The sequence below is a fragment of the Tinamus guttatus genome, unplaced genomic scaffold, assembly GCF_059628265.1.
Source record: "Tinamus guttatus ecotype Peru unplaced genomic scaffold, ASM5962826v1 Tinamus_guttatus_pri_ptg000242l, whole genome shotgun sequence".
In the NCBI taxonomy this organism is placed as follows: domain Eukaryota; kingdom Metazoa; phylum Chordata; class Aves; order Tinamiformes; family Tinamidae; genus Tinamus; species Tinamus guttatus.
The window spans coordinates 105646-128969 of record NW_028288776.1 but is presented as its reverse complement, the minus strand read 5'-3'; the positions used below and the strand labels follow the sequence as shown (position 1 = coordinate 128969).

Genomic DNA, 23324 nt, shown 5'->3' with positions numbered 1-23324 from the left:
TGACCACCTTCCCTGCTGCTGGGCAAGGGGCAGCATCGCATTCCCATGGGGAACTGCAGAGGCAATCCTGCCTGCCTCACAGCTGTGCTGGGAGAGCAAAACTAAACCCTATAAGGAGATAGCTAAAAATAATCAAGTGTAGTTCTGCAATTAGAGTTGCATATAATAAAAGATGCAACTCTAATAAAGACGAGTCATGATTAGACATGATGTCACATATTAAAAATTTAATCCAAACAACTTGTCTGTTTCACTACAAATAGCAAACTTGAATGTCCTGGCAAACTGTAAGGACATGATTTACAAATACTAGGTAATATTTGGATCCTACATTATAAGCAGTGCTCCAGGCTTTCTGAGAAACAAAAATGACATCATTTTGGACTTAGCTTGGTCATTTCAATAGATGGAGCTACATTAGAGACATAAACCTTGTGCTCAACATAAGGAGCTCAATGCATACAGACTTTTGTTTTGGTCACAGACCACACAACTAGCACGCGCCCATGTCTCCCATTGCTTTGAAGCATTTGCATTTCAGTAGTATGAAACTTCTAATCATGCCTGCAGATCCATCATACCCACGCCGCTCTGCAGACTCAAATTGCTGCTGGTATTAATAACCAAACAGCATGCAAATTCTAAAAAAACAGTTTTGGTTTCTTTTCTTTGAATTCACATAACAAGTAATGGCATACTTTTTCAAACTGCTTTTCCCTGCCACTTAACTGCTCTCCAGAGCCCTACACTGAAACTTGACCTCCTGTGAACTTTTTTTTTTTTTTTTTTTTTTTAAAAAAAAACATATGTTTAAAATCTTTCCAAACGAACACCATTAACTCTGCCCTTCGTGCAACCAGCAGTCGTGACCCAGAGCAGGCCCGAGGACTGCGCGTACTTACGAGGAACACTCTCCGGATTTCGGGTGCCAGCCTCTCCGTTTTTAGCTTCCAGACCAGGGGCAATGGTGAGTTGAGAAGGAACACCAGAGGCTTCTGGTGAATGTGCACTGATGAAATTGGATTCAAATGTAAGGTGACCTATGGAGAAATATAAAAATACATAAGCGCTTCCTTGCAGGTTCCATTGCTTCAAATTCTACTTTAGCTTTCAATTAGAGACCATTTTAATTCATATTAAGGCTTACATTATTTATGAGTTACTCTAAAAAAAAAAGGAAAAAAAAAGCCAACAGAACACATACAGAATGAAAGAGTTAACATTTGTGCTCTACACTGGCAGAGCACTGCTAAAGTGTTTAAGAAAACCTTGGCAAATGCAGATGAAAAATAGCTTATGTAAAAGGTCAAACCACTAAGCTGAGAGTTGGAGAACAAGGAGATAAAAGGAATTGCAAAGACAGCTTATATCTCTAGTCTCTAGATGGTAGCCTACGAAGCTGGCTTGCAGTACGGCCCTCCCCTGTTGATGCTATTGGGGCATAAATCTAATCTGCAAAATAATCAAACAAACAAAAAACAGGAGAAAAATCCAGAAACACAAGCTAATAGAGACTTGTAACTCTCAAGAGCCACCCATGCACAAGGCACCCCGGCTGCAAGGAGCAGGGGCAGAGGAGCAGAGGGGGCCAGTAGCTCATGGGCAGCAGAGGAGGAGCTGAACACGGAGCTCAGTGCAAGGCAGGGCCCAGGAAGATCATGGATTAATTTGACAAACCAACCAGAGGACATCTACACACCAACAAACCGAAGATATGGTAGCCATTACAGCTGACAATCTTTTCCAGAGTAAAAGCTCACTTTATGCTTACCTCCTCCCTTCCCAGGGTTCACTGGGAGGTTCACTGTCATTGCAAAGTGAAAGCTGAACTTCAGTGTCATAGGCCTGAGCAGGCCCTGGAGCACAGCAGGAAGGGGTTTTCCTGCTACTTAACAGATTTTGGAAGGCAAATATCATGGCTGCTTCCTTATCGCCACCGCTCATCAGCAAGCAAATGGTTACATGCACAATCTACCTGACCACACGCATCTTTATATGTGCTGATAGTTCAGTCAGCTTAAATCACCATAGCGAATCCCTATAAACGCATGTCAGGAAGCATGAGGACATCAGTATTTCCACATTTTTCATGTCTGATGAAAACTTGTTGGAAAACTGATATTACAAGACTAATACCTTATTAGAATAAGAAAACAAAACAAAACCCAACACTCCAGCAAAAGAAAAAAATCCAACACTCCAGAGAAACAAAAAAGCACCATATTGCTTATTATGCTGTGCATAAGTGCACGGTAAGATCTGTTTCCAGCATGCCCTTTCCCTACCTCACTGGCTATGGCTTCTTGCGCAGGGAGCAAGGCCTCCTGAAGCACTGCCACAAGTGGCCGTGGCGCGAGGGACGCCCAGCCGCGGGTCTCGGTGCTCGCGCGGCGCAGACAGGACACGAGGGACGCCCAGCCGCAGGCCCCAGTGCTCGCGCGGTGCAGACAGGGCGCGAGGGACGCCCAGCCGCGGGTCTCGGTGCTCGCGCGGCGCGGACAGGGCGCGAGGGACGCCCAGCCGCAGGTCTTGGTGCTCGCATGGTGCAGACAGGGCGCGAGGGACGCCCAGCCGCGGGCCCCGGCGCTCGCGCGGCGCAGACAGGGCGCGAGGGATGCCCAGCCGCGGGTCTTGGTGCTCGCGTGGCGCGGACAGGGCGCGAGGGATGCCCAGCCGTGGGTCTTGGTGCTCACGCGGCGCGGACAGGGCGCGAGGGACGCCCAGGCGCGGGTCTTGGTGCTCGCATGGTGCAGACAGGGCGCGAGGGACGCCCAGCCGCGGGTCTTGGTGCTCGCGCGGCGCGGACAGGGCGCGAGGGATGCCCAGCCGCGTGTCTTGGTGCTCGCATGGTGCAGACAGGACACGAGGGACGCCCAGCCGCGGGTCTTGGTGCTCGCATGGTGCATACAGGGCACAAGGGACGCCCAGCCGCGGGTCTCGGCGCTCGCATGGTGCAGACAGGGCGCGAGGGACGCCCAGCCTCGGGTCTTGGTGCTCGCGCGGCGCGGACAGGGCGCGAGGGACGCCCAGCCGCGTGTCTTGGTGCTCGCATGGTGCAGACAGGACACGAGGGACGCCCAGCCGCGGGTCTTGGTGCTCGCATGGTGCATACAGGGCACAAGGGACGCCCAGCCGCGGGTCTCGGCGCTCGCATGGTGCAGACAGGGCGCGAGGGACGCCCAGCCGCGGGTCTTGGTGCTCGCGCGGTGCAGACACCGTGCGCGAGCCAAGATGCCTCAGCACCTGCGTTCCCCAAGGAAACGCAGCCACATTTCCCAGTGCTCTCTTGCGCTCTTATTTACATTCATGCATTTCCAAAAGCAAACACTGAGTGCCATAGACTACTACATCTTCCAAGGAGCGCATTTCGCTCCGTTTATCGCCTCAAAAGGATCAAGCACCTGCTTGAGGAAGCTGCAGGCATTAACTCGCTGAAAGCTCACAAGGTGATGAGGACTTTGTATGCCAAAAAGCAGGTATAAAAGCTGATTTAAAGTATCATGCCATAAAGCCACAACATTTCTTTTAGCTGAAAAATGCAGGAAAAGATAAACTGCTTTATTCAGCAAGACTCCCACCCACTTTGTTGTTGTCTCTAGAAGTGGAGGCTGATGAATGTGGCAAGGAAAAGGTGTTTAGAAGTGCTATTAAATCCTCTGCTATTAAAAAGCTTTCATTAATTCTTGCGGTTTTTCAGCTATAATCATGGCTAATTAGTAATGAGCTGCTTAAGCTATTAAATATAATTACCTAGCTCTGTTTTTATGTAATCATTTTCTTACAAAGCAATAAAAATACTGCAATTTAAGTTTACCAAAGTAGCTCAATTATATCCTTTGTAATACTGATCTAGCAAACATGAGTTCACACTTCATTCTGATATTTTTCAGCTCCAAACAGCATAAAATGCATTTGATTTGAAAGTCTTTAAACATTAAAGTGTCCAAGAGAAAACAGACTACACTAAGTGCAGTGAAGATTAAATGGGTTACTTCTTGTATGTGCCTACATCCACTTTCTCACCTATCGCTGATAACTAGCTTATTCTGATCCAACTTTCCTTGTGTAGCTTTTTTTCTTAAGTAAAATAAGCCCATATTATATTTCATAAATATTTAGAATCTTTATGTACTTAAATAACTGAACGTACAAAATCATAGCAATTCTCTCACATAGGCCAACAGAAGTGCTAAGTTTGAGGATGCAACCTGGTGGTGTTTTTATTGGAATGCTAAGTTAACCAGATGAAGATGCTTCTGTTAGAAATTTGAAAAATTCTTGTTATTCAAAATATCTGGTTTTTATTAAAAATGAGATTAAGAAAAAATAAAACAAAAATTCTTCTTAGGAAGAACAGAGTCAAGTCCTTTGGGTAATGTGAAAGTGCAGAAGTATCTCCATTTCAAATGATCTCAGGCAAGTCTACTAAAAGCCAATTTTATCAGACAAGACAGATGTTTTAGGTTTTATGAAGATTTCTGCTTAATTTGATCTCAAATTTTCTCTTTGAGCACAAAAAGAAAAGAATACTATTTAAGTGAGAAAAATCAAATTCTTTGCAACTGGATGTACCCTTAGATTTCTCAGTTGCTATTTCTTTAGACTTCAAAGATTAAAACATATACATTTAAATAAAAGGCAAATAATTGAAGTTCAACCCAGTGCCACTGCTGCCTCCCGCAGCACTGCAGAGCTCCTCACTCCACAGGGAACTTCCTCCTCAAGGAGCCATCTCTGCCCGCTGCAGATCCAAGCTTGTGTTAGTGGAATTTTTCATGGCCACATTTGCTCTCGGTCTCAGCTTAGTGAGCTCAAGGCACATCCTTTCCTAAATGTCTAGACAGTGCATAGCACCTTTTAAAAAGCATGGCATAAGTTAATAGAAAGGTATTGGATCACTTCTAACCACTAAACAAAACTTTTCTAATTAATAGCAGAAGAGCTAACTAGAAATTTTCCCTTTCTTTCCTTTTGTACTTTCACTAGCAGAAACCACATTATTAAATATTTATGGCACGTTTTGCCCAGAGAACTCAAAAGTTAGTCCTGTGTGTGTTCAGCTCTGTACGGCCAGATACGAAGACAGGGCACAAAATTCTGCAAAACCTTTCGAAAGCAGCTGTAAAATTAACTCTTGTCTTGAATCTCCCATGGAAAATTTGTTATAAGGTATCCTAAAAAGAGACATCCTCCACCCCTTCTTACTAGTTTAAATAAACTTACAAAATACACACATTTTCTTAGCAATCCACTACCTCAACCAAACCCTCTTCTCAGGCACTTGTACATCAGAGCTGAACAAAACCAAAAAAAGTAAAACCGGAATCATTAAAGGGTCTTGAGGACTTTTCGGTCACCGAGTCCATTCACTTGGCAATTGCTCAGTCCATGTTATTTTTAATCCATGTAACAGGCTCGTGCTTTAACCAAGCAAACAGCGGCACAGCAACACTGCAGTCAAGTCAGGCAGTGCGCTCTAACTCGGCCCTTCCCCCTTGCAAAGGTCTCATATGATTTCTGAGCTGTTGTGTAGCCAACATTTTTATTGTGCAACCAACAGTTAGGCCAGACTTTTTGGACGTGCTTTTAAGCCATGGTTCTTGCAGTAAGACGCAGCTTTAGAAACTGTCTGTCCGGGCAGGCTGCTCCCCCAGGCCCAGCTCTGCCCGTCTCTCTCCTTTGGCACTCTCTGACTCCAAGCAACACATGACTAACTTGGGAGCAATACAACCACTTGGTCATCGGTTAAAAAAGAAGAAAAAAGGAAAAGAGTTACGGTTTAGTCTAAAAAAATTTACCATTAAAAAAAATTCATTTACAAAAGTCTTACCAACAGCCAAGCCTGTGATTATGAACAGGAAATTAATCACAGCAAAGCTGTGTCACTTCAGCTGGATTGATTCTTTTAATACATGCGTGAAAAAAGTGAGACTTTATAAAGATACCATGTTCCATAGGCACCCTGTCTGCCAAGCTGGCACAGGCAGAGCTCGGTGAGCACCTTTGCAGGCGTCCACGGCCACCAGTGGCCCCCAGCATCTTGCCAAAAGGTCCTTTAAGGTCTCCAGCAGCTCCCCATGATGGCAACAAGGTGAAGGCTCCGCCAGCTGCAGAGGTTTCTGCTTCCCCAGCGATCAGAGGCTCAGGATCACCACAGTAACCAACTGCAAAAACAGTCTGTGGGCTCCTGCCCCAGTGCTCTGCTAAAGCAATTTGTGCTACGTGAAAAGCAAGGGCACAAATGTTGAAAACTGATCAAAGTAAACATGGCTGCGAAAGCACCATTTTGTTTTGCTGACTTCAAGGCATCAAATCACAGACACTGAGTTTTGTTATGAAAGATCAAAGTCAAGTGCCAAGGATTTGTAAGGCTGAATTAACTATTCCAGTGTGAAGGCCTTGAGATAAATTCATGGCACATTTTCCAAAACAGCCATTACGAATTTGTGCTAAGATACCAGCACAAAATATGCTGCGTTGTATTGAGTTACACTGCCCAGGCTAAGACAGCTGCTCAATAAAACAGAAGAAAAAAATCAATTGTAACCCCAGACCATATAATGAGCCTTTCTGGCTTAGGAATGATGCACTAGAGGAGGCTTCATGACACCTTAATTGAATACCCAGCTGCAAATATGAAGGTAATTAGCACAAAATGGAAAAGAGTTTAGAACAAAAATAAGGTAGTTTGTATGTGTTTTTTTTTTTAGCTTCTCCCTATAAATACTTTGAATCTTTGAAAAGAATAAATAGAAACAACTTACTGATGGATACCATCCAATAGAAGAGATTTACAATTTCTACTGCAATTCACTTGACCAAGTCTAATCCTAATACACTGTCTGCAGAAGAATTCAGTCAAGGATAACTCATGAAACTGCCTTAAATGGTAAGGTTTACCCACTGCATCACCTTTGAAAAGTGTTTATCAGTGGCTTGGGGGCAGGGATATTCCTGTGCTGATTTTTTTTTCCCTGAAGATGAAAGGTAAAAATACATTCTTCAGGCAGGGATTGTGAATTCAAAATGGAACACCTATTTTATCCATTTTGGGGGGTATTTTTACATTCCCCTTAAATATTGTGTTAAAGATTTGGTGTAAAGCCAGCTATAGTAGATTGCAAAGTACAGCTTCAGGGAGCCAGCAGTTTCTGAGAGTTTGCTGATTTTTCCAAGAAAGGCAAAATATGTGCACATGGTATTACTGCCTGAAGGTAATTTGCTCAAAGGGTTATGTATTCACACTCATAAATCAAATAATTGCATAACAAAGTTCATAGAGGCATACAAGACCCCTTGGTTCCCCTTCTGGGAAGGTTCTCAAAGGCACATTTCTCATTTGTCACCACAAGGCAAGTACCTATTTCTCTTAAAACTCACCCCAGCAATGAGACAGATACTTGGAACGGGAATATCAGAGATCCTTAGGGAAAGTGCAAGGGACTGCAGTTACAGAAACGTTTTCAGTCACTCATACCCGTATAGTTGCCTTTCCTCCTTGAAGGACTCAAACCGTGGGCATCCTTGCAGGCCCTGGCAGACACACAGGACATGGGACACAGGAAGCACATGGAGGGGGAACCCTCTCTTCAGGGGCTGCTGCTGAAGAGGCCCAGGTCACTCCTCAGGGAAGAGGCTGAGCTGCTGGCAGCTGTGGTAGCACCTACCAGGTGTGTGTCAAGCATGAAGCTGCTTCCAAGGCAACAGGTGACACTCATTGAACTAATGCTAAAAACAGCCTATTGCTACTTGACCTAAACACAGGTTTACAAGTGCACTGGCCTTAATAATCTGACCCACACTCTACAGACAGCATCAGACTGATTCACCAGCAGTTTTAGCTCCCTTGTGAAAATGAGAATGAGAGAGAGTCACTCTGAGGGAGTTCCTGTGGAGCTGGTGGCATTAAGCCAGGCATGAATTCAATCCCACCCAATAAAAAAATGGCTATTGCACAATGTACAGCCTGCCACCCGCAGTGGGGAGACCCCCGAAAGCTGGAGACCCCCGGGACTGCGGTGGAGGGCTGCACAGACCCCACGTGCCCTCCCCAAGGGCTCACAAATCATGGCCTTCAAGGCTGACACCAAGCCTGGGGTTAGCAAGTAGCTCTGAAACGCACCTGGTCCCCGCGGAGAGTCCCTGTGGTGGGACACGTCGTGTCCGACGCAGGGCAGAAAGAGCCGCCCTGGAGTGTGGTCGGGAGGAAGGACCAACCCTCGGTACCTCTTACACCCAGAGCAAAGCAATTGGATGCACTGCCCTTAAAGGGCGTCAAGAGCTACCCTCAGCACCAGCTTTAAACCCTGACCTGCCCATGGCACTTGCCTGGGACAAAACGGTCTATTAAAATGAAAACTTAGGCATTCACACTATATTCACATACTGTCTGTAGTCTCTTCCTCCAGCCCAACTTCTGCTGTCTTTCTAGCTCTAAATATTAACAAACCAAAGTTAAGAATTTGTGTGACAGGATGGAGTTATATCTTATTTAAACCTCCTAATGCTGATTTACAATTCAGCTGGCCCAGCCAGTAGACTAAAAAAAGCAAATTACAAGGAGAATTTAGTGTTGAATACATTACAAAAAAATCACGAATAAGGACAGTATATTATAGTAGTATGCTCTATGTCTATGTCACTAAACATACGGCTCAGGATTTGGCAACAGTGCCACTTGTATCCGATTCATAACTGATATTTTACTGAACCATGATACTTCTCCTAAGAAATGTAAGAGGAACCATCTGTGCTGGTAAGTTTTCATTGGAAACACATGAACAGCAATTCAAGAGCAGTTTCGAAAAGCATCACACCTCAAACAGTGTTAGAAGGTTCTGACACAAATAGATATCGCAAAATATTTCTTCTAATTTTATCAAAACGTTGGCTGATTTCTCGCCATGGCTCACCCATACTATTTATCTTCAGATAAAAATGGGACCAGTTAATTGCTAGTGTTCCAGAGTTGTTTTAAAGCTGAAACTGTCAAATGTGATCACATTATGTTAGATGCAAATTATTTATTCAAATATTTAGGTAATCTAAAAACTAGGATCGAGCTGTTCCTGAAACAAATAACTTGGCAAACTGGCAGGACAATCATTAGAGTCCTGTTTGAACTAAAAAGTGGGATTACTTTTGCAGTGCACAAGCAATGAAAGTAAGTCTTGGTGGTTTATATAAGCAAAGCTATTTCAGAACATGAAGGGTAGTAACTATCAATATAAATCATATAATGATACAGCTATTTCTGTGAAAACAATGAAAGAATATAATCCAAAGACCTTACTGATAACATCTTTTATGTACAGAATATACACACAGTACACCTGCCTACTTTACTTCTATGCAATAAGCTGCCTATTTTACTTCTACTCATCGTAATACAGGATCTGGCTTTCCCTGTGCATATATATTTCAATCTAGTTTGCACATCCCGCAACCTTCAGTTTTTTGGTGCTTTTCCTACATTTTATGTACTCTGTAGTTAGGAGGACTAGAGCTCACCTGATAAACAAGGCTTCCGAAAGCTCCTGGCTGCAGCGAGGGCCGAGGCTCCCGTGCCAGCCCGAGCACCCAGCTCCGCCAACGCACGGGAACCTCCGCGCGCCGCCCCCTCCGGGGCAGCCCCGGCACTCCTGCCCCATGGAGCCCATGGCGCCCGTTCTCCTTGGACCCGGAGAAGGAGCTCAGGCTCCCAAAGACTAAGTGAAACCATTTGTGCCATCTGCCCTCTCGCAAAGCACTCAAGCTTCCCAGCACTTGAGACCTAAAAACATGTTTCTCTCAGCTCAGCATAAATCAGTAGATGTCAATAGTGTTCACATGCTCTGTAATGAATCCTAAGGGGAATGTGCTCCTTTTAAACATTTGGTGGGAAATTTTCTTGTTTGCTTTCCATCTGTCTAAGGGCACAGGATGCATTCCTGCCAGCCCCAAGAACAGCATCTGCCTTCTGCTGCGAGTGGGGCACTCGCAGCGGTGTCACGTCCACTTGGCAAGCTTCGCCTAAACAACTACAGCACAAGACTCACTAGAACACAAACCTTTGCCCAGACAGTATTTTACCTTGCACTTTCCTGCACATATCAAAGCTTTTCACTGGTGAACTAGCTGGTGTATGAAGTTCAATTTTGCATCCTTCTTTATATCCCTCTCCCTTCCTTCCTCCCTAAATGATCATGAAGCAGTTGACGTGTGAACGCTGAACACCAGATCTCCAAGTCTTAACTAATTCCTGGACAGCTGGATACGCTACTTTCCACTGTTCCAAAAGCTGAAGGTGGGAAGGAGAAGAACCTGAGACTGAGGCACATGGTAAGAAAGCATTACACGTAGTAAACAAAATAGACTATGAAAGATCACGATACAAAAAAGTCATTTTTCTGATAGCATATGCCTATGAAACACTTTGTCCCTCAAAGGTTTTGCATCCAGATTTGCGCTTGTCTGTAGCATATACACTCACAAGTGGTATGAAAAACTAGACACAAATAAAACAGTTTTCAGAAGTTTACACAAAACTATATTCAACCAATTGCATTCTTGTGCCTTTCCACTGTAAGGTTTGGCTTTTTCAACTGAGATAGGAGAGTGATTGTCAGGCACAGGGAGCTGCATACAATTTATGTTGGAAATTTTCAGGGTGTTGGGAGCTACAACAAGAATGACTTCATTTATACCCACTTTTGTTCAGATGCTCTGGAGAGCATCATAAAAATGACCATTCAAAACAAGCTTTGCCCCAGCATCTCCCGCACTTACCCACATGCACAAACCCAAACCTAGACTGGAACGTGTCCATCAAGTCTGTGATATAAATGGATTTTTGGAAATGCCCACCCTTTCCTGATTATCTTTTCTTGAAGAAAATAACTATACACAAAGCAGTAATTTATAAATACTCAAAGGCATGTCAGATTTCCTCCTCTAAGGAGGAAAACAGAAGGAGAACAAGAATTTGAATCATAGTTTGTGATCAAAATCAAAACACATATTTGCCTGAAAAATTGTGGGGGGGTATGCACATACAGGCTTACATGCTCTCAAGTAACAGAAAAAAAAGGAGGAAAAAATGTTCTAGTAAAGGTAGCAGCCCAGTTCTCTCTAGAATCCTGCAATAACAAACTAGCATCTATGGGCACACGGAGCAGAGGAAAACACATGTCAGTGAAGGAGTCCAACTTCCTGCTTCCAACAAGCCATTTTAAATAACAGTGAAAAAAAAAAGAAAAAAAAATCATAAAAGTCACACTGACATTTTTTCTTTTGAACCCTTTAGCCTTTTGTGGTGAGCCTCGGCTCTGCTGCACACGCAGCTCTGTGAAACTGAGGTTTCGTTTGCTGTGCATAACAAACCATTCCAGTTCTAAAAACAGAAAACGGAGGGTTTGCACAGCGCTCTCCAAGCGGTGGGAAGTCACTGCTGCCTCTTTAAGCGCAGACGTGCATCAAGTGGGGCTCCTGCAGGACACGGGGCTCCGCGCGCAGCCGCCCCTGGCCGACACACGGCTTCCGCTGGCAGCTCCGCGGGGCAGAGCGCGGGGCGGCTGCCAAGCGCAATGACCAGCAATTCCTGAGCTGACTGAAAACAGCCCACAGATACTGCAGGCCAGAGCAAACAAGATGAAAAAGCCACATAAAAAAAAAAAAGGCCTGAATTTTATGCATGTTTTATGAATGCACAGATGCCTCAAAGTGCTTATAAAGAAAAGGGGGGAGGATTGTGACGGCTTTTTCAGAGATGGAGGCTCAGATGTCAGATGGCTACCTTTTTTTTTTTTTTTTTTTTTGACATAGCAATGAAGCACCCATTGATCAATGCAATTAAGGCATGTTTCATATTACTGTAAGAGCTGCATGCACATATTTCAAAAGGCATTTCACCAATTGAGAGAGGTTTGAGCAATTCACCACATGGCTTAATGGAATTGCCTTCTACAGTCCTTAGGCTATGGTCTAGGTCAGGATGCCTCACGCTGCATTAAAGCAAATCCACAGAGAGTGGACAGGACTTGCAAACTCCAGAGCGCTGTCCCAGAGAACAACAGAAGCACCTCTCCTACTATGGCTTGGCCTGGGCCTCCTGGGATGCAAATCCTTGTGGGGACTCAACTTTCTCCCCTGTGCCTGTCACTTCAGCACCCTGAAGTTTCACAAATTTTCCAAGCCCTCCTAACATATCTGTGAAGAGCTCTGCACAACAGACCCAAATTGTTTCTTGTAGTTTTAAGTTCTGCGCTTTCTTTTTCTCTTGCCATTCTCTTCTTTTTAATTCCTCCATATATCCATAAATTCTGCAGTCTAAGCTGTTAGGCCCAAAGGGCCCTCTGGCAGGGCTGTGAGGAAAAGGGAATGGCAACCAGCGCACTGCTCTGCGGCGAGACAGCTGAGCAACCAGGGACCGCAGGCAAGCTTGGGAAAATAGACAGGATCAAAAGAGGCATCATGAGGGACTGCCACTTTCAAAGCACTAAAGCCTTACAAAACAGCAGGCAAGAGGCAGCTATCCTGGACCAAGTTTGTCACAGCACCCTCAAAATTTGATCCATTAATGTTTCATTGGCAAGGAGCGCTGCTGGAAATGAATTCATCTGGGCTGCCCATTCTCAGCCCTCTGACATGGCCCTTCCTCTTGCTTTTCAAGTGCCCCGCACCACAGAGAGCAAAGACTGGGATAAAGCAGCAGCCGCCAACTTCAAGCCTGTGGAGCAGCAGGCAGGCAGGGAAGCCCTCATTGCCCCCTGCTCTGCAGGTCCTGCTGCCAGCTGGGGGACCTCCATCCAGCTGGGAGCTGCAGATCACCAAGGAACAAGCAAAAACGCTCAGTAGCAAAAAGTGCTCAGCATCGCAAGAGAGCTGATCTGTATCTACAAGGCTGAAGTCTAGCAGTTGTGAAAAATAAATATAAAAAATAAATACTATGAATACTATGAACCCACCCAGTCCAGTTCTAGAAACAGTGTCTTAAAACACGTACAATGGTCCACAAAAGCTTGCAGCACTAGAGAATCCAACAAACAGAAACAGTTCTTGCTAAGGCAGGAGCAGAAATAGTCTAAGACCCCACAAAGCCCAGTACAGCTGCAAAAGCAAGGTCTGGAATACCTGCCACAGCAAAACTGCTGCTGTGCACAGGGAGCATAGAGCAAGACCTTCCCACGTGTCAAAGGCACATGCCAAGCTAGTCAGGGGTCTCCCAGCTCCAAAAACTGCTGGCAGTCATTCCTGAAAGACACCTTCTCTTGCTGGTGGACTCAAGTCAGACAAGCTCAGCGTAGGCATTCACCAAACACTTTTCCCATACTGATGTCTTATTCTTAGGGGCTACCTTCCCACATTTGGGGTGAGATCCTTTGCCACCAAGTTACTGTTCTTAGCTGACACCTCAAACCAGACTTCTCCAGAAAGACTAAGCACATCCATTTCTTCTCACTGTTCTTCATCCCCAGACTGGTCAGCAGGTGAAGCCAGCAGCACCTCTTTTCTTTCATGCCTTCTCATACAGTTCATGCTCTTCCTTGTTGAACAGTTCTGCAGAGGCTTCAGGGCCAGTTGTACGGCGGCTGCTGCCACGAGCTGCAGCACAGTCAAGGTGTTCAGAACCTTCGGAGAGTCAAAATAAGCAAAACGCCCTTGCAGTGTTGAGATCCAGTATTTACTCTCGCAGAGGGGTGCTGTTATCTTTTTGAAAGCTTCTTCTAGAACAGCAACTGTTTTTCTTTAACACAAAAGCCTTGGCCTACCGGCCCAAACAAACATGTCCCGAGGCCGCTACATGGGCTCTGCAGAGAATAGGATGCCTCAATGCTTATGTGCTGTTTACCTGCTGTTAGTACCAATCAAACAGCGGTCACTAAGAGCATAAGTTCCCCTTCCCCACCTGCTCCTCACCATGGACTGGTGCTGAGCAGTGTCTGGAATCTCCCCGTCATTATCTTCTTCCCGACAGAAAACTGGGGAGCGTCGTGCAGAAGCAGAGGTAATAAAAGCCTCGGTTTGAGCACTGGGTTCCTAGTGTTTGGGTGCCTGCTCCGGGGGGTTCCCGGGTGACTGTGCTGTTGCTCCCTGTTCCTTACAGGCTCCCACTGCACTCAGCTGCCGGCGCAGCGCGGACACGACGCGGGCCAGCCAAACGGGCCCTATCCCTTCATTTCCCAGCTCTGGTCAGCTCACTAGAAGCAGGATCACATCCCAGGGCCAACTTCTGCGGCCAAGTGATCGAGCAGCGCACAGATGCAGTATTCAAGATCTTATGCAATTGTTTAATCATAGAATAAAATAAACTCATTCTAAAGCTTCTCATTTTAGTACAATGCTACTGAAGAGGATAATAGTTTTGCTGGTGGTGAGGGTTTTTTGTTGTTGTTGTTTTTAAACGAAAATTAGTTGAAGGAGCTTGCCAGTTGTTTTTAGCTCCATGCTGCCCTGTGTACACAGGGTTTCTCAGCAATATAAAGTGTGTACATGAGCACAGGTGCCTGTGACGCGTGCACAAACATGCATAAGCACAATTCAGAACTGAATCTGTTCCCCTTAAAAGAATGTTACTTCTGAAAATAGCTGAAATTAATATACTGAAATTAATACTGAAATATACTGAAATTAATATAATAAATACAGTAAACATGCAAGAAAAACAGACAAAATGAACCAGGATTTCACCCTCATCTTCTAGATCTCTTCATAGTCCCAAAATTAAAAAAAAGATACAAAAAAAACCCTCTGAATTCAGGAGGCATTGCCAAGGTCACAATGCAGAAATACATTATGAGGGGCATATGTTTCAGTTTCTTTTCCTGTTCCATTTTTAGAAGTCATACATGATTTTTCAGAAAATACTTAAATATTGAACTTGAACAATTTGGCCCCTTTAAGAGCGTCAGCCCAAGAATGTGAGTTATTCCATTACTATGCAACTGTAATTAGCCAGTTTATTCACAGAAACCAACAAGATTTTTAACATGATGTTTACTCTCCTTTGAGAGCTCTCAAAGGAGAGTATATTTTCATTATGAATTCACTACCAAATTACACTGCTTTAACAGGGAAAAGAAACTCAGCAGAATTTATTCCAGCCTCAATGCAGCTACTCAAATGATAAAAATAAGCCCTTGATTTTCCTGCCTTCATTTCACGTAACACATGTCCAACATCTGTATCGGGAATACCATCTTAAAGCTACTTAGGATGAGGATGTCAATGAAAACAATAGTGAATCCGTTGCCAGGAATTCTGATTCCATGTAATCACATGTATTCAATTCTAGGTACTCACATGAGATTAATTTTGTGTTTCCCTCCTTCCCCCATTAGCTATTTCAATCATGGCTGTGCGCCTGAAAAAGTTCAGGGGAATTTAACTGACAACTATAATAAAAGACTCCTCCATTAAGGTAAGAGTTGATAATAAACCTACTTAAGCAATGACATTCATCGTAGAATATTTTTTAAGTTTTCTTATGCATGTTTTTCTGATGCATATCCATAGTTTCACAGCGCTTTCACAAACAATTGTTTATTGTAAGAGCATGAGTAGGTTAAGAAAGCAAGCATCTCCCTTCTAAAAAATGGGAAACTTAAGCAGAGAAGCTGGCCAAAGCCAAAGAGAGAGTTATTCTAAGTGCTCGGTAGTTCCTGGCTTTCAGCTGAGACCCAGATTGCTACAGAAACTCACACACGCACTCACTTCCCCAGGAATATTTGATCAAATAAAACAAACAAAAGAGGCACTGCATTTTTCATGCCAAGCTCTATATAAATACTTGTGGCTATTACATGCACCCGTATTTTATTTCCTATGATAAAGCAAGGCCAATATGAACTGTGATAAAAGACACTTCTAAAATACCTAAAATCCACTGGCACTTCTAAGGTTCTCTTAAAGAAAATGTCATGACAGTCTCTACAAATGAGATGACTACCCCCACCAGAGACTAAGGAAGTGAAATACAAATAAATTCCTTGAAAACCACAGACATGATGCAGCATTTCATGATATGACCCTACACTTATTAGATTTCAGCCTTAACCTGAGAGCAATAAATCAATGATTTAGTTTTGCAAAAGCTGTCAGGAATACATAATCCTGCATATTTCCAGTCCAGATATTAATTTTAGTTTACACTGAAGAAAAACAACACCCAAGCCTTATTAATCTTTGTAGAAAAATCTGCATGTAATTATAGGAAGAATGCATGCCCGTGTCATGCCTTTCCCCCCGCACCACCAGCCCTCCTATCTTTACATTTGAGAATGTGCCTTGTCTGTATATTCTATACAAATGTCAAAGCAAGTTAAATTAGTGCACATATAAATGTTGCATATTTATGAGAACCAGGATAACTGCACGAGTATGTTTAATGCATGAGCCCTCAAAGGAATTTGCTACGGGAAGTTTACACTCCTCCCAGCAAGTAAGGAATGTGTAATTTAGCAGCATCCAGTACAGGGCAGGTTTAAAGCAAAGCAAAACAAAACCCAACCTCCTCTCCTCCTCCAAAGCAACTCCTCCTTTAAAGATTGAGATCTCACATTCCATGTCATCAGATCAACCAACCCAGTCATGTCATTTATTTCAAATATACCTTAAATGTTGCAGATTTTAGCTAATGTACTGTCACACAGAAATATTGTTTTTATTCTGAAATATATTGGAAGTATTGTATGACAAACAGATCTCTACCTTTGCTATCAGCATTTGCAGGCAACAGGAAATACCACAACTAGTAAATCAAACTAATTTTACTTGAGGTGATGGATACATTTTACTTCAATACAAAAGGGCACTTGATTTTTACAATAATGGAAAAGATAACATTTGCTCTGCTTTGTTTTCAGGCTCTTATCCCATAAGTAAGATCTGCTCTGTCCAAGTTGTTTACACTCTTCTGCTGTATGCTGTCGCCAGCAAGCCTGTCTCTAGCTTCCTGCTCGTTTTCAGGGCAGTCATCTCCAAAGGCTGTGGCTGGAAAATGCCTGGGAGATGGGACAAGGTGGCCAGGGATTACTGCTAGCAAAATGTAGCCAGCGCTCTGCATTTCAGTATACAACAGAAGTACACAGAAGAGAGACTGGAGAAAATTTCGTTCTTAACATAAGCAAGTGAGATGAGGCACAAGCGGCTTTCAGCTAGACAGCAACTGTTTAAATTTAAAGCCAGCTATTTGCCTCTTCTGTCACTCTGTTTGGATAAGAGGCAGCGGTGGCACGGCCTGCAGCCTGGCGCACACGCGACTCCAGCTCCGCTTGTGCAGAAACAGCACTGGTAACAAGCAATGCACTGGGAGAGACTGAAATTTGGCTTTATGTGAATTGGAGCTGGACATTAGATTCATTTTGGCATCTCTGGAGGTCCAAAACCCACCTTGCTTCCCCCGTCCCGGAGACCCCTTGGTGACTGTTTGCATGCTCGCCCTGCAGCATCCCCAGCATGGGCACAGGGAAGGTCTCTGTCCTTTGCTCTTCTGCCGTCTTCACAAAACCTACTGTTGGAGACCACCCCTCCTACCAAATTTGTTGCAGACTGGGCAAAGGCTTTAAAAGTTCCTGGGGGAGGAGGGAGGCACACGCTTTCACACACCCCACAATCACATAAGCCTGTTTCATTTTTATAGAAAGCTACACTACTGAGAAAGGCAAGAACAGATTCCAATTACAATGTCATTTTCATGTCCAGGGAACTGGCTGTACCTACATCTTTGGGGCATTCACAGTGCAATCCTCAGGCTGATAACCCAATGCCTTGCAAAAACGTAATAAAGAAAATCCTTATTTCAAGCACCACAAAGAAATGAGTGTAATTTCTAAAAATTCCTTTGGTGACAGTTAAACTGAGGTAGATCTGACATTTTTGACTAAGAGCAGCCAATGGCATGCCTATTGAAAAGATAATAAATAACCTTTTCACCACACACTGGACTTTTGAGACAGTGTAAATACTCAAAATGTGTACGACAGCTGAAGCTCCACAGAGGGGTACAATCCACATTCAGCTACTCCCCACAAACTGACAAGGCTGCTATTGAAGTCAGTGGAAAGGCTTCCATTATGGCCACAAGTAACTGCCTGTATTGGAAATATAACACAAGACTCCACTTGGAAGTTCTTTCGACACAGATTCAGACCCTCTGTTTCTAAGCTTCATCCTGCTGGATCATCATCTTTGTTCTCTCATTACAAATTCTGCTAATTGTGTGCACACACATTACTCTCACAGGAAGCAACATTAAGGAATTTTTTTTTGGTAATACTGTAAGTACAAGGACTGAGCAGCTCAGCTGCCATGACATGCAAGGTTTTCTTTTCACTACAGCTCCCTGATTTGCTGTGTTTTCAGAGCAAAAAACAATACTGCACAAGTTCACATCAGAAATTTTCTTCTTGTGCTGTCACTTTTGGAGAACAAAAGTTCTTGCCAATCCCTCTGAGTACAACATGTATCAGTAATTGGACTGTGCTTAAAAACTACCATAGTCAGCAGCACTTGCTTTCTGTACTGCATTCCCTATCAGTGTAGAATTAAGGATGTACTACAGAGGCAAAAGGATCTGAACTTAAATATTTGTTTATAGTGGTCATGGCAGCGATCCAAAGGTATTCATGTTAATATACAACACATTTAGGTAAATGATCTGGCTTTGAAGACAACCTATTCTGTCCAGGCCTCTTATAGATCGAAATCTGTTTCTCATTTCCTCTGCCCACCCCACCACCTTCCAGCATACTTTGTGGCTGAGAGAGGTGATGGGGAGAATGACTGCCTACAGAAATGGTTTACCCCTATGACACGCAAAGCATGGGCGAACAGTACCCAACGCAAGTTGCACATACTTCTCTGCAGTCTTTCTGTTCATGGTTCAGAAACAACTTCGAGTAAACTAAGGCAGCACAATCCCGTCTGCAGGCACACGTGCACTCAGGAATCTGGTAGAAAAGCAATTTCCCCCTTACCTCTCTTTCGTGATGGCCAAGACCTTCCTCTGGATTTCTGAGATTGAGGATGTGCACCTCTTGCGGCAGGCTTGTCGTGCCCCGGCTTGCGCAGCCGGATAAGACTGTAAAACTCTCCAATAAGGCATGGACTGGGTGGGAATTGTTAACAGGGGATAAGACACATTCGCTCCTAGGCACGGGACCTGCAGAGGAAGCCACAGATATCCATCGTTTAGTGAAAAGAACAAAATATTAGTTACGTGTCAAACAATAATCACCTTTTGGTCACAAGATCAATGGAAAAATGGATATTTCATTATCCATGTTATGAAGTTTACTTCGATACCCTTTTAAGCTTTCCTGTATGTGCTAGATCATTAATCCATTTCTCTTGGAAAGTCATAACTAAAAGTATGCCCTCCAAAATAATGGAGTCTTTCCTTTATCAGGGAGAAGATGAAGGATTATAAAAGATACCCCAGAGGAAAAAGAGCAGAGCAGTAATGGTGGAGGGAGAAATTGGTTATTCTTAGACACAGCTTATTTGCTTGGGTCAAACATTCTTATTGCCAAACACTGAAAAACGCCATCATGTACACATAACCATGGAAAGTTAATGTCTAGTATAAAGTAATTACATCAGGAAGGATTTGGGAGAGTTGGATTTGTTGCTTTTGAAGCAGTGCTGATTTAGAGAACATCGTTCAAATACACTGCACAAAACAGCAGACATTTATCACATGATAAAATGAAATGTTTGTTTACCGAATCTATTTTGTCTGACAGCAATTATCTACTCTGATAACAGTATCTAGTCCAAAACAGAGTGTACGCCCTCTCAAATAATCACCACAGCATGATGTAGTGCCATTCTCACATGCAGTGCACGAGGCAGCGTGGTGTGATACAGCAAGATAGCACAAAAGCTGAAGCATATGAAGCAGTTTACATTTAAATTATATCTCAGGAAACTAAAGCAAGACAAATATTTATGAAAAGCAGCCCTGCTTTTCCAAAATGGTTCAAACCCACCCCTGACAGCAACAGATACAATATGTTTTTGACTCAGAAGGTCACAGGAGAAAGTCAGTTTACTTAACCCCTATTTGCACCATAGTCAGTCAGATAAGTATTAGACTTAGATGATCTCCTGGTTAGTTCAGAAGCAGCAACATATAAAAGATGGACACAACCTAGAAATATGATTTTTCTGGTGAGTATCCATTTGCAATTAAAAGGAAAATGCTTCTCAAAGTTCAAAATGAAAGAAAACCTTGAAATGATCAAGTAGCAGAACTCTGTGGGGTTTTGGAAAGTCTGCATCCAACTGCAGGAGCACCAGAGGTCATTTCACTAGGGCACACGAATGTTTAGTTGTACTATTTGCACTGACCTACACTCTGCAGGTTAGAAAGACAGCTCGTTCAACACACAGTTAGCAGTCAGAAAGCCTATCCTGAAACAGACTTTATCTGGAAAAAGCAGAGCCACCGACGACAGCGCGGTTTTCCCAGCGCGCTGGGTCACGCCTGCCTTGTCCTGCGCAAGGGGCTCCCGAGCGGCGCCGCGCACAGCACGGACGCTGCCTGCCCGCAGCGAACAGCCGTACTCGTGGCAGGCCTCAGCGAGACGCGACCGTGCTTGGGGCATGGAGGATGCACAAACATCCCGTGCTCGGCTCCCCAAAGAGTTTGGTAGCAGCACTGACCACCAGCCTGGGGGTTGACTTTTTTATTTATATAGATACGAAAAAAGACTGCCTAAGCAGCAATACTCAATTTGACTAAAAACACTTTATTTGTAACATTGCCCTGAAACGCTGCCTGCGAGAGCCTCCCTCCTGCACGCACAGAAGGGCTCCCCTGGGATGCAGCCGGCCCTGCTGCAAAACACAAACCTTCACGAGCAGAGCAGCCCAGCCCGTGCGGCCCAGCTTCTCCGCAGGAGGAAGGGCAGAGCAGGCCATGCCCGCTCCGCCGCGCTCCCCGGGCCCTGGCCGCGGGCCAGGCCTCCTGCGGGAGCCGCGCAGCCGCCGGCCCACGTGCCCGCAGCAGCGCCAGCAGGGCCTCCTGGCTCACGAGCACGGCCACGCCGGCGCTGCTGCGCCGCTGCCAGAGCGGGGCCGACGTCGGCCCGGCCTCCTCGCGCAGCCTCCTCCCTTCTGCTGCTCTCCCGCTCGGCCCCATCACGTGCGAGCCTTGTACGTTGCTTTTATTTGAGGCGTTGCACCCCTGCCAGCCCGATGTACCTCTTCTCTTCCCAAACAGTGCTGCGCCAAGGCAGCCACCACAAGCAAACAGCACCCTGGGGGAGACGCACAGAAGGGGGGTTTATTACTTTTGGAAGAGTTGCTTTCATTGCAGCGTAGAGTTTGGCCTCACCACTGACTGAGATAACAGCCCTTAACGCTTGAACCAAAGATTGGAATAGTCGCGGGAGGTTATTTCCACTGTTTCAAGCTACACATAAGAATATGTCGTAGGATAAATTAAAAAAGATAAGGCCTCTCTCTTGAGTCTCTGCACAGATGCTGGCATAGGTACAACCCAGGTCTGTTACAACTCCCAGGAGCTCTCAGGAGTTTTGGGGATGCTACTTCTCTTACATTTGTTTGCAAGTCCAAATAGAAATCTCAGTGCTCTGAAATCTGCCCATCTGCCCAACCACTAAACAAAGTTTCAGTGCCATGAGATGCAAAAGGACATTCTTCTAGAGCTACTGCCAAATGAAAGCTTACATCAGTATCATGAGATGCGTTGACACTCGGTACATGACACAAGCCAGGGCTTTCTACCACCTTTCTGCTTAGGCTGTTTTATTCTACATAGCTTCTTAACACAACCCTGGTCTGAGCTCCTCGCTGAAGACCCATTCACAGCACTTTCTCCAGCACTCCCCACTGTGCCCGCAGCTCCTGCTGCACCGGGTGCTCTCCGCAGGACTCGTGCTCCTGCAAGGGCAAGTGAGCTCTCTCTCCACCAGATCCATGACTCGGCTCCTTGCAAGCTCATCCTGCTGTTTGCCTTCCCTCACTCCTGTCTCCTCCTGCTGTCTAGGAAGCCAGTTACTTCCCCTAGGTAGTTTATATCCAAGGAGGAGTGCATTTACAGCTCTGAAAAAACAAACAGAAAACCCTGATCTGATTGTTTATCACCTCGGCACAGCTTGCTTACATCTCAAAGCCAACACGAAGCCACGGCTTGCACCATGCTGCCACTGCGCCTGCTCGAGTGCCGGGATCTGACACTCCAGCCACCACACAGTCCCACAGCCGCTCTGGCCAACCTCGCCTGCACCCACCTGCCTGCCCAAACCCACGAGCGCTGCCTCGCGCCCGATATACTCATCATCCAGGTCACCTCATCCCCTGCACACCAGTACAGCTGCGCTCCTGCTCCTCGTCCCTATCATGCTAGAACTCAGAGTCAAAAAGCACAGCTCACAGATCTTCAGCCCTCAGCTTATGTATCGCAGTGTGTCTTCAAGACTCTGGAATGCAGTTCTCTCTGCTGAAAATATCAATACACACAATCACGGTTTGGCTTTTGCTCAGCTATCACTGCTTTGCATTATGTATTCATTCAATCTTGCTAGCAAAGCCTGGAGCTAAACGCAATTAAGTATTAATTGCCTAATGCCTGCAAAGCCTTCCTAAGATGGAAAGCAAGTTAGGTATGTAACATGTTAATATATGCTCTTATGTATTCATGTTTTATGATGGCAAATTTTTAGATAATTTAGTTTAATACTGAACTATTCTCTGAATTTCTGTTTTCCTCTAGGAATATTTTTAAAGAAATCTTAATGCAAATCCAGTCTTGTTCAATACAAACATCTGGAACGTATTCAGTGCAATTTCAGCGATCTCATTTCCCATGCTACTAATGAGTAACGTGTGTGCTGTTTTAATAAAGTGGCAGAAACAGGGAAGGAAGATGGGAAGCGGTAGAATACCACAACCCAAGACCCACTCACGAGTAAGATACTTTATTCAAATATAGGCTAATACACTTTCTGATATATTCCATGGGGGCTCCTACATTGCTGTCAACAGAAAAGCGTGACCAACTCCTGCAAATTGACTGCAGCTGCACTGCAGGCTCCACAGCGCGGTCATGGGGCTCCCGCAACGCCACGCAAGAGGCCACCCACCCCACTGAGAGGCTCTAACACTCCTTAGGAGGGCAGATATATTCTAATAGTTTTTAGAATGAGGGAATGACAAATCTAGTCATTTTACATAATAAAAATATTTAAAAAACAGACTGGAAAAACACCAGGGATCTCTGTACTGTCACATATGAAATAATATAAATCATCAGCACTGCAGATCCTCCTAGAATTCATCACTTACAATACCGGAAAAGCAAGTCTCGGAGAGGGCTAACT

The 23324-nt window shown here is 44.6% G+C and overlaps 1 protein-coding gene and 1 long non-coding RNA gene across 2 annotated transcripts in view; one reads left to right on the top strand and one right to left on the bottom strand.

The window, feature by feature from the left end:
* LOC148594471 (uncharacterized) overlaps window positions 1-11654 on the top strand; it is a 533350-nt gene extending 521696 nt beyond the window's left edge. The window contains exon 3 of the long non-coding RNA XR_015913459.1: window positions 11638-11654. This is a non-coding gene — a long non-coding RNA (uncharacterized LOC148594471). The remainder of the gene's footprint in view (window positions 1-11637) is intronic.
* The window catches only part of TGFBR3 (transforming growth factor beta receptor 3), a 93018-nt gene that overhangs the window by 44234 nt on the left and 25460 nt on the right, over window positions 1-23324 (bottom strand). The window contains exons 2-3 of the mRNA XM_088526046.1: window positions 18954-19138; window positions 903-1040 (exon numbers count right to left, since the gene is read on the bottom strand). Of these exons, the coding sequence (XP_088382172.1) occupies window positions 903-1040; window positions 18954-19138 (323 nt within the window). The remainder of the gene's footprint in view (window positions 1-902; window positions 1041-18953; window positions 19139-23324) is intronic.